The sequence below is a fragment of the Sinohyriopsis cumingii genome, chromosome 8, assembly GCF_028554795.1.
Source record: "Sinohyriopsis cumingii isolate HCF-2022 chromosome 8, ASM2855479v2, whole genome shotgun sequence".
Classification (NCBI taxonomy): domain Eukaryota; kingdom Metazoa; phylum Mollusca; class Bivalvia; order Unionida; family Unionidae; genus Sinohyriopsis; species Sinohyriopsis cumingii.
The window spans coordinates 95,257,030-95,269,347 of NC_142968.1; the positions used below are offsets into that span (position 1 = coordinate 95,257,030).

General features: G+C 34.3%; 1 protein-coding gene across 1 annotated transcript in view; it reads right to left on the bottom strand.

Moving 5' to 3' along the window:
- The window catches only part of LOC149794172 (lysophosphatidic acid phosphatase type 6-like), a 68,636-nt gene extending 58,714 nt beyond the window's left edge, over positions 1-9,922 (bottom strand). The window contains exon 1 of the mRNA XM_089968277.1: positions 9,685-9,922. Within this exon, the coding sequence (XP_089824403.1) occupies positions 9,685-9,903 (219 nt within the window). The 5' untranslated portion in view covers positions 9,904-9,922. The remainder of the gene's footprint in view (positions 1-9,684) is intronic.
- Between the last annotated feature and the right edge of the window lie 2,396 nt (positions 9,923-12,318).

Sequence of the window (12,318 nt, forward strand, 5' to 3'; positions counted from 1 at the left end):
CAAATTTAGAAAATTGCTGACCATTAAATGAGGGAGGCATAGACAGGGATACAGCTCTTTCTCTCTCTCTCTCTCTATATATATACACACATACACATGTACATACATGGGGCCCTGGGTGGCAGAGTGGTCTAAAGCGCTCTCCGTCACGGATCACTGCCATCTCACCTCTGTCCGTGTAGGTTCGAGTCTCATGTTCGGCCAATGTAGGTATGTGAGAAAGCTTAATACTGGCCGCCATGTATAGCCTATCATGTGCTGAAAAATGGTGTTAAACCCTACAACAACAGACATCCATACATATATAGACACACATATATATACCACATACATTAAAAATAACATGGCATTTAAAGTGTTGATATACCAACACTATTGGCCTATATATCAATAACGAATTTCCACTCATTAATCATTAATAACATATGAAAATAACGATAAAAAGTTACTGATAGTCCCCATTTTCGAAATGAATTTAACATGGAACACAATTTCCTCGCAATCCTTTCTTCATTCCGTTCCTTAGTCATCCCTATCATGCATAATTGGCAACAAGCACAGAAATATAGAGTGAGAGAGAAAAACATTTTGGGTTGGATGAAAACCATAAAACTGAACTTGCACCAATTAACCTACATGACTATGGTTCATTGTAATGGTATATTTACATTTTCCTTGGGACCTGTCTACAGTGCTCGTAATATACATGATACATAGTTACAATAGCCTGATCAAAACGTTTCATTAAATTTGTCAGTTATGAGGCACACATACTGTAAAATATTTATTGCTTTGTTGTTGTCATTTCTTAAATCTAATAATCGATTATTACTTAAATATGAAAATGTACAAATGGCAGCCCCCTCTGCTTCCTCTCTCTCTTGACAACTGTAGAAGGATACGGGCAAAAATCCATGAAAATACGAGTATTGGTGATTTTTTTTGTTTGTGTCATTCAGCGATGTCTCTGGACCTATGAATGATGGTAAAGTTAAGTCAAACTGTCCAAAGGAAAAGGAGAGAGAGAGAAGCAGAGAGAGAGAGAGAGAGAGAGAATTTAATGGTCAGTAGTACTTAAAGCAGAATCAACTGTAAATATATTACAATGTTTAACTACCTCTTGCCGGTTCATCATTTCTCTTAATTTCTATTCCACACTAATTTCCATATGCTAGTGTGTGAATTCCTGACCTTTCTGACCTGACAAGAAGCTAACGTGCTCATAGTGCTCTAATTTCTTCATAAAACAATCTTTCATGTTTAAATCATAAGGGTATCTTAGATTATTTAATCAATGTGAATAAAACAGAAACTTAAAAAGAAAACAATCAACTTATCCATTTGTAATGTGATTGTGAACAAAAAGAAAAGGCATAGTGCTACATTTTGTAGCAGAAACGCTAGCAGTGTGGAGTTCAAACCTTGTTGCCTTTTGATGAAAATTGTATATATATTGTGGTATATCATTGATACAGCATACATGCTATACATTCTCTCTCTCTCTCTCTCTCTCTCTCTCTCTCTATGCTGGTCAATTCTGCGTGTCAGGTAATTCTGTGCAATACGATACGTCATTTCTGTAAACACAGGATCACGTGTTATTTGGGGTCAAAACTCCATTTTGTATCAAGAAAGAATGATCGTACTTTAAATAAGAAAAGTGATATTCATATAGTGTACAAAAATATCCCACATTTTGACTCTATATGCAAATGAAAATATAATTTATAAATGTCAACATGAAGACCCACTCCATGGCCTTCTTGAACCTGTAACCCAGAAAATCCTACTTAATATGTATCTTTTAAGAACCATACAAAAAAAAAACAACATTATTTAAAAGACGGAAATTCATGTTTACCTTAAAAAAAATGTGCATCTTAATCCAAGTTTCCAATTCTGCAAGAAGTTGTCCCACATGTACACAATTGTCTGCTACCCAACATGTCAACTTGCTACTAGAACAGGAGTCTCAAGAAATTCCCAACTTATAGTCTGTTTCTGAATTCTTTAGTTGTTTCCCTTCCACATAATAGCTTATGTCTTTTATAAAATGTTGAACTTTTACAAGATCAGTTTAGTTTGCTTAATATCTCTTGCCATTTATTGGCATTTTTAAGTTGAACTTTACATCTTTTCAAAACTGTGTCAGGATAGTGTGACTGGGTGGGACATCATGCTACATGTCTGAGACATGATGCCCCAGTGCTAGGCATCACTATAAACTGCCACACTGCAGACATCATAGCGATATGACTGATAAATTATTAAAGCAGTGTTAAAAATTCAAATCACACACACACAAAGCTGTACACAGGATAGGCTGGCATGGGTGGCATGATTTACCCAAATATATAAAAATACTGCCGAAAATACTCTCAAATACTGTCCAGAAACAAGCATGTGATACATTTACTACAAAATAAATTTTTAAATTCATGCAAAGTTAAGTACTGGGTCAAAATGAAATACGTTAAATTATTAAAGCAATTAGAAATTCTTTGTATGAAACATAACAAACATCTCCAATTACCTATTTGCACTGAACATTTTAATGAATTGTTAAATATTCAATAAAGCAGTTTGTCAAAACAATGGAATATCATCAGTATTTGTAATTTTTTATGTCATTTAAAACAACTGCTGAAAGTTAATTGTGAGTATATATTTTATATGTACATATGGTGAGTACTAGAAAAACTAAATGTACAAAAGCGGTACAGAGACACTATATATTTACAATACTAGAAAATATTTACAGCTGATACAAAATTAAGATTTAGAAACATTTTATTTGTCTATATGTTGGTCATTATAGTTCTTTACTTATTTAAATGTTTGCAAATGCAAATGTAACATTCTAAACATATCTAATTAAATGTTGAGAGAATGAACAGTACATGCAAAGATATTGAATTTATATGAATAAAAACTGTCTACTGTTGATACAACATTCAAGGTATAGGGTAGTAAAGTGCTAATGTAATCAGATTGATACATGTACATAAGCGCTACCTCAGTTAGCATTGCGACACTACAAGATCAATACAACATTCAAGGTATAGGGTAGTGAAGTGCTAATGTAATCAGATTGATACATGTACATAAGCGCTACCTCAGTTAGCAATGCGACACTACAAGGTCAATACAACATTCAAGGTATAGGGTAGTGAAGTGCTAATGTAATCAGATTGATACATGTACATAAGCGCTACCTCAGTTAGCATTGCGACACTACAAGGTCAATACAACATTCAAGGTATAGGGTAGTGAAGTGCTAATGTAATCAGATTGACACATGTACATAAGCGCTACCTCAGTTAGCAATGCGACACTACAAGGTCAATACAACATTCAAGGTATAGGGTAGTGAAGTGCTAATGTAATCAGATTGATACATGTACATAAGCGCTACCTCAGTTAGCATTGCGACACTACAAGGTCAATACAACATTCAAGGTATAGGGTAGTGAAGTGCTAATGTAATCAGATTGACACATGTACATAAGCGCTACCTCAGTTAGCATTGCGACACTACAAGGTCAATACAACATTCAAGGTATAGGGTAGTGAAGTGCTAATGTAATCAGATTGATACATGTACATAAGCGCTACCTCAGTTAGCATTGCAACACTACAAGGTCAATACAACATTCAAGGTATAGGGTAGTGAAGTGCTAATGTAATCAGATTGATACATGTACATAAGCGCTACCTCAGTTAGCATTGCGACATTACAAGGTCAGTTCAAAAGATTTTCAACAAAAACACTTGTAAAATTTAAGCTGTCCCATGCTGTTGGTTTGGCAAATTTGTCTTGCGAGAAAGCCTAACCAATATACTCGTTGAAAAGCCACGATGTTGACTATAAAACTCTTGGGACAGGGCAGCGCACATTTGTGGACTGATCTGTATATACATTGTATATGTATCATAATTAGATGCAAAGAAATGAGTACTAAGCTAAATCTATTATATCTTTTTTATCTCTTTATCTTTTCCATGTTAGTTTTATGTGTAAATCTTAAAAGAAAAGACTTAGAGATTTTAATCTCTTTTTTTTCTCACTTTGTTTAAATGTAAATATTAAGAGTTTTGATATTCTGTATCAATTTATTCATTTGTCATCTCTTTATAATTACACATCCTAAATTGTAGATTCATGTATTAACAACTAAATAATTTGCATTGGGAAATCAAAAGTACTTTCATGCATGTAAAACCAATAGGTATCAAATTCAAAATTGTGCAACTTAAAAAGCAGGGTCTATGTACCTAGTCTCGGGTAGACAAATGTGTAGCAAATTTTTAACAAGCTACAGTAAAGAAAATTGTCCAGTACAATAGTATCCAATAACCTTTTTGAATTTTCTTTGCAGATCTTTGTATGTGTTTACTTGTATGACCAATATTGCTCTAACTGATCATATCTTTCTTTCAGATTTAGAATCAATTCAATTTTCATTTTCTGCATTATATATATATATATATATATATATATATATATATATATATATATATATATATATATATATATATATATATATATAGTCTGCTGAAGCAATAAAGTGAAACCGGTCATACATTCTATGTGTTGGCATTTTTTATTTTATTTAATCATTTATATATATATGTGTGTGTGTGTGTGTGTGTGTCTGGATCGTCAGAGTCCATAACTTTTCTAGGGGTGCATGATAATATATTGTGGTATTAAACCAATGATACAATAATCACGATATAACTTTCTTATTTCAATATAATGTGATATTGACATAAATTTTTATAAGTAGCAAACAATCTCAATTATTATAATAAATTAATATGACATATTTCACTACTTATAATAGTTTCTGATTGACAATGACGTATTGAATTCTATACCTTTACCTCTGGTAATCAGCTTCAGCAACATTTCTATTTCATTTCCTGAGCAGCTGCAGCATGGATAATCAAAAGTTACATATCTGTGAATCTCCTTCTTTTTGAAGCTTTAACTTCTTTTTGTCAACAAATAAGCACCTTGCTGACACTGATGACTAAATGACATTGACCTTGAGGAAGATTTCAAGCATGGCTGATACAATCTGGTGCAAAATTCAAAAGAGCGGTCTGTCTTATGGACTAATTTTGCATTAAGAAAGAGTAAAAGGAATGAGAAAATTGATGAGGCAATTGCTGTGTGCCGACTATGTGAGACTCATGTTAAGTTTTCTGGTGAAACCACTAATCTAGCATACCACAGGAACAAGCACCATCCCAGGAAATATGGTTATTTCAAGATGGCAGACAGGATATCATCAAGACCTGCTAATGCGAGTTCATCATGTGAAGATACCTCCAATCTTTCTTAAGCTAAAACGTCACAGCCAATCCAGATACCCTTACCAGGGCTCACTGGTGCAAAATACCCCTCACATTCTTCTCATGCTTTACATATATCTGACAAGGTGTGCAGATTTATAATAAAGGACATATGTCCATACCGAATAGTGGATTCGCTAGAGTTTAGAGACCTTTTACATATACTGGACCCCAACATAATGTTCCAGGTAGAAAGCAGTTTGCAGGTGATGATTCCTCCAAAAATATGCTCAAGTCAAGGCACTGGTAACAGAAGACCTACGAAATGCTGAGACAGTTGCATTGACAACAGATAGTTGAGGTCAACTGAATCACATCTGACAATCACGTCAACTCACATTGATGAAAACTGGAAGCTGATAAACTATGTTCTTCATACTCGGCCCATGTATGAAGGGCACACAGGTGAGAATATAGCTGCTGCAATTCATGAGGCCCTCAAAGAATGGGAAATACAGTCTATCCCCATACCATATATTGTATCAGATATGCATCAAACATGGACAACACAGGGACTCTTATAGGATGCAACTTTCACATCAAGTGCTATGCACATACAATTAATTTACCTGCTACAAAAGTGTCTAAAGATTAGGCACATTAAAATTCTCCTCAGCAGGATTTATCAAATAGATTCTTCCACCGATGTACAACTGCAGCAGATAAACTGCGAAGCCAGGCTGAATTGCTGATCTACCAGATCAAAAGCTTATAGCTGAGGTGCCCACTGGATGGAACAGTACTCATGACATAATTTCAAGGTTTCTTGAAATGCAGTGTGCAGTAACACATTGTCAGATGATAACATTTGCTTGGCAGACAAGGCAATGGTTTGTCTAAAACCTCTTAAAGTGGTGACAACCACTCTTTGTGCTGAGTCAGTTCCAACCATTTCTGTTATCATGCCTCTTCATCGCAAAATTATTGACAGCATTTTCCAACATAATGATGTAGCGATAATGACTCTCCAGTAAGAGCTCAGATGAAAAGGGCCATGGTTGATGACCTTCAGGATAGATACACTCATCAAGAAGAACCTCTCACCATTGATGCTGCCTTCGATCCACGTTTTAAAGCCTTACCTTTCCTCAGCGATGCATGAGGAAATGATACCTTTACCAAAATTTTGCAGAATGCATCAGAAATCATTGTTAAAATTAAGGCTGAACATGACACTGATCACTCACCTGTGGGTGACAGTGGGCAGTCAGAACTGCCACCTTTACCACAGCTAACCGAACAGTTATGTGTGTCTGTTAATTCTGCTGCTAAGGATGTTCAACCAGTTTGCAAGAAGCTCAAGTCAGACATTGGTCAGAGTGATATGATAGATGAAGGTACCTGATGTTCTGGCATGCAAGAACTTCTTGGTGATGTCTATATAACTGGTGTTGAGATTTCAAAAACACAAATAGAAGAACTAGAAGATGAGCTTAAGAACTATAGTGTTTCCGCCAATTCCCTTGGATTCAAAGCCTCTTCAATGGTGGAAAAATCACGAGCAGAGATTTCCTTGATTAGCTAAGCTTGCTAAATGCTTATTGTGCATCCAGCAACAAGTGTCCCTTCTGAGTGGGTGTTCTCCACTGCTAGAGATAGAGTAAATGCAGAACATTCAGCCCTAAAACCAAATCATGTTATCTTCTTAAAATAATATGAAGTAAGTTCCATAATGTGATTTTCAAAGCAGTTCAGTTTGAACTACAAGGGGTAAAATGACAACGAAGAGACCAATCTGCAGTTTCATGCATTTTATGGTTATCAAAAAGTAAACCATAAACTGTTCAGACAAAAGAAATAAATTATAACTCTTTATAACTCTTTATTTCTGTGTTAGATTGCAACTACTGTACTGCATTTTATTTTATTTTCTCTTCTGTATTTTACTACTAAGTAAATTTTAAGTACCTTTTTGCAGTTTGCATTCATTTTATTTCAATAAATTAAAAGTAATCTGTAATTCTTTCTTAAATCAATAAATTGCAATAATATTGCAATATTTTGCTTAATAAAATATGATTTTTAATTCAATACCCAGCCCATATCTTTTCTAGGAAAAATAAACATCAAATAACTAAAAGAATTTTTTAAAACTAAACAAATGCCAGTTCAGACACAGAAACTATACAGCAGACAAAACATTATAGCATATACATAGCAAACATGGATGATTGTTGGCCACGATCACTGGAAATAGGGATTATCTTATGTAATTATCCACAGACATATATGTCAGTGGGTGATAGTACAAAACAAATAACAAGTTTTACAGAATAAAGCTTATCAAGTATTGGGAGAGGAGGAAATAAAGGTCCTGTATGTACAGGAAGCTCAGAGAACAACTCATCCAAGAATGTAGCAAATTAAGAGAAACCATCGCAACAAAAATGATCATATAAATACATTTTCTTTTCAAACTTCCTTTTGATTGTTTATGGGAAAAAACAATACACAAATATCAGAGGGTAGGAACACAAACACATAAAAACCTTTGAATGTTTAGAACAATGAACCATGGAGGGGAAGACACACTGAAGACCAATAGCTAATTATATCTAAATGTTGAAGGTGTGCCCACAAATAAAAATTAATGTCATTCTAGATTATAGATATCAATAATTAAGTATGCAATTTAGGGACATATATGTCGTCCTGGACTCTGTCAATAATTTCGAAGCAAATGGTAATTGAAGATGTTCGTTATGTTTTGTACAAAGAATTTCTAATTGCTTTAGTAATTTAACGTATTTCATTTTAACCCAGAATTAACATTGCAATGAATTTAGAAATCTATTTAGTTGTAAATTTTTTCACGTGCTTGTTTCTGGACAGTATTTGGGTACATTTGATCAGTATTGGGGTTTATTATATGCTCATTTTTTTCTCCATTAACTTTACATTATCAGAATCGTTCAATATTTTACGATACTGCACACCTTCATATTGCACCCATGTGTGCCCCATACTGTATTAGGAACTAATATGTAAACAAATCATGTACATTCGCATAGTAGACATAATATGTTTTGGTTGATTAAATTTGTTTCTGAATGAACTAAAGAAGGTGTTTCGTGGACTGCAACATACCAACTGTTTTGCTACATTCCACATTAACTTTTTGATACATTGTTTCACATTTTGCGTTAGACACCAGATTTCATAAAATTGCTTGGTACCTACAAATAACACGCAAGCTATAAAGACAAAAACTGTCTCCTTTAGCTGGTAATAAGAATGGCAAAAATATACTTACAGTTTTACATACAGAATTTCCTCAGAATGTAAATTCTTAGTTCTGCAAATCCAAATTACATGAGCCATGTCATGAGTTCTCAAGCATGATTACATATTTTGAAATTGTACTGTAATTTCAACTATATTCCAAGTGCAATTAAATATTCCTTACTGTACTGAAAATGAAAAAAATATTAAATTCAATAGCGTCTTTTTGATAATTGCAACTGAAACACTTCATATTTTCCCCACATAATGATTTCAAATAGTCAATGACAGAACAAACACTCTTGCAGATGTAAACACGCTTCTCCCGCGCCGCTTCAATCCGATGTATTTCATGTACAATTTGCACAGATGAATCTAGTCCAAAATCACAAACTTTCATTGAATCGAAAGAAAATACCAAATCTATTCATTCCAGATCAAATTGAAGTTGTTGAATGCACATTCATTCACATCATGACCGAAAATTTCAATATTAACCAGACACGTCATTTTCTTTCGAAAGTTATGTCGAGTGCGCAACTAAGTTCAAATTTATCTGGGCGGAGTTATGTGAGCATTAATAATGATGTTGTGTAAAAGTAATGATAAATCTGCGCTTGTGTATTTAGTTTGGAATACGACATACATTCATTTATGTTGTTTTTTTGTAGTGTATTTTGTTTATATAATTAAGCCTTAGGTAGAATAAGAAGATGAGCATATAATAAAAAGGTCACTGCATTTGTACGGGCAAATATGAACTCCCAAGGTCGTGCAATATTCCATCCAAAAACGAGTTTATATTTTCCCATACAAATGCAGTAACCTATAAATATTATGTTATCATTTGGCAGTATTTGGGTAAATCGTGCAGCCGGGCCGTCATATCGCGAATCACAAAAACAAGAAGTGGTATACCGTAACACAAAATTAATATTATTTTGAACATAATTATATTCTGGTGACAATTGCCTCTTTCCAAATGGCAAGCATTTCAGTTTTTCGTCAATCGGTCGAATTCGGCATGCGTTTTGCTTGTTTGTGCAAACAAAAGAGAGAGACAGAGAGAGAGAGAGGGAGAGAGATCCTTAAAATATGCACCTGGTTAATATCTGGAATGACTGCAATCGGCGTTCGAGCTCCATGGCGAAAAATTACTTGAGCTTTTTTTAACTTTAACTCCCGTAATTCGTCGATTTTATCGTTAGGCTTTGCCTTTTTCTCCGCTAAAACATGCTTTGAGTTCAGTAAGACCCTTATAACACAACCTCCGCATACAGACAACCCCAATAATCCCAGTAATTTTCGCCGATAATACATAGCGATGGTGATGAAATCACTGAACACTCCCTTCTACAGAAGCATCCCGCATAGGGGTCTTGACAAAATATTGGAATAGACAGGTAATAGACCGGAGTGAACATTTCCGTATTTCGCTATTATCGACCAAAAAATATCATTACAGAAAATACTATTTGCGACTTTTCACAGACAGAACATTCATGGTCTTTTCCATCACGTCATGCTAGATTGCTAGAAAGAACAAAAAGAGCAACAACAACAAAAATCAGCTGTAAAATAGATATCTACCACATGTAGGAACATTTATAGACCAATCAGTTTATTGAGGCACTAACACATTCGACTTCCTTGACCACATTATAATCTCTTCTTGGTTCCCTGCATAAAGCGCAACAATGCAGATTTTTGTCCAAAATAAACAATGGCACAAAACCGTTGTAATAGATTCAACAGATTTTTAAAGAGATCATTTGAGGAAACTTAATGAACTTTGCAAATCGTAACAACCCAAGAGATAACGTGAGTTTTCGGCTACAGGTGTTAAGTTTTGTGAATTTCATTGCACATTCCTTTAAATAGCTATTATTTACTTTATTTCGTTTCTGGTCCACCAAAATTCCAAGAAAAGTCAGTAAATCAATGTCTTGAAAAATACATTCGACAAAACGTTAAAGTGCAACGTCAATTTTTGTGTGGAGGGGAGGTCAGATAAAAGGTTTAAACCCGCTCCAATGTCACTGACGTTTTACTGGTAGAAATGAAATTAATTCAAGGTGGAACTATTTCTTTACTGATATTTTTTTAACTGCTCAGTGTGGAAACTATATCTCACACTGAGCGAAGACAATAGTTTCAGATTAGTAATTGTGTCGGATTTTAGGACCAACTATAGACATTATTAGAAGTCGTTTCTTTAAACATTATGTCAATATAGCCATTCATTCAGGAGCAGCATTGTTAATAATGTGTTCTAGATGACATACATGGTAGGCATACTGGACGTATTAATGGCACCATATTCATTTAAAACAAAATTCGTTTCAAAAGAAATACTTTGGTGATTACACCAGATGGATTGTGGCCATCATTTCAGCATGTTTTGTTTGGTCTGTCTGGTTCTAAACTCGTTTTAAACATATTATTGACTATAACTGTGCCAATAGGAACCTAAACAAGACGATTTAAAATTGTAACCATATTGGAAGTCTAATCGTCGCCATTTTCATTTAGGGCCAGCTACACATCACAAGACGTCTTCAAGTGAAAACGCCCTTGCTAAAAAGATTTTCAGTTTAGAAGGAGTAGCAAAAGAATGAGAGCTAATTGCCTTTCCGAAGGACACTGAGAAGCTGCCGATTGGAGATACGTGATAAGCAAGATTTTCAAAATGGCGGCCAATATCAGAGATACAAAGATTATGTGAAAGAAACTAAACCAATTTCAGTGGAAACAATGAACAGATTAAGGTGAAAAATAAAGAGAACCGGACTATGTTTCTTTTACATAATCTATGCATCAAGGGTATTTTATACTTCGTCTTTCCATCACCGCTAGCAGTCTCGTACAACATTTTAGTACGAGAGAGATACACATTTTACATGATTCTGGCGGCAACTTTTCTACGTAGGTTTTCTGTACCATTTTGTATAGATCACAGGTTTATAATTTTATTTTCTTCTTTTAAAGAGAGAATGAATTGCGTTTGTTTGCAGATAACGTGAGTGCACCCTTTCAATCAACCATGAAATGCATGCTCAATACTTCCTTGACAAATCTGCATTCATGTTTTATGTATTGCCTTCAATAATATAGTTTTCTGCAACTATGATTCGCAAAAGAGGAAAACTAATTATAAAAGTGTCATTTACTTTACAGTTGTCCCCAATTACCGTACATAAGAGTCTTCTTCGTTTACAAATATTTAAAGAACAATATAACAAACAATTGAAGCAAGAAAGATAATCTTGTTGAACTTTGAACTTTTAATGATACAATCCAGTCATCTGGTCCTCGTATAAAAACAAACAACAAGCCAACAATCATTACAGATTTAACTTATACGATAAACTGCAAATTATCGCACAATAAATAATGGATAGCACCCTTTAAAATATATTTATTTGCCGGCGTGGTCTATATGCAAAACAATCACACGAATGATAGACGGTATAATACTGAGATTTTTGTGGGTATCTGTCATTCTTCAGAGTTCATAACATTTAGAGCAGTAGGATGTCTAATGTACAGGTTGGAAATGTCTGTAAAAGAATACACTGAAACCGACATCGCACATATCATCCAAATTGTAAAAGAAACTTTTTATATTGTTTCTCTCTCTCTCTCTCTCTCTCTCTCTCTCTCTGTTAAACAAACAACATTACTTTCAATCAGTCGCCTGCAATTCACACGTTTGAAGATAGCAGCTGGATACAC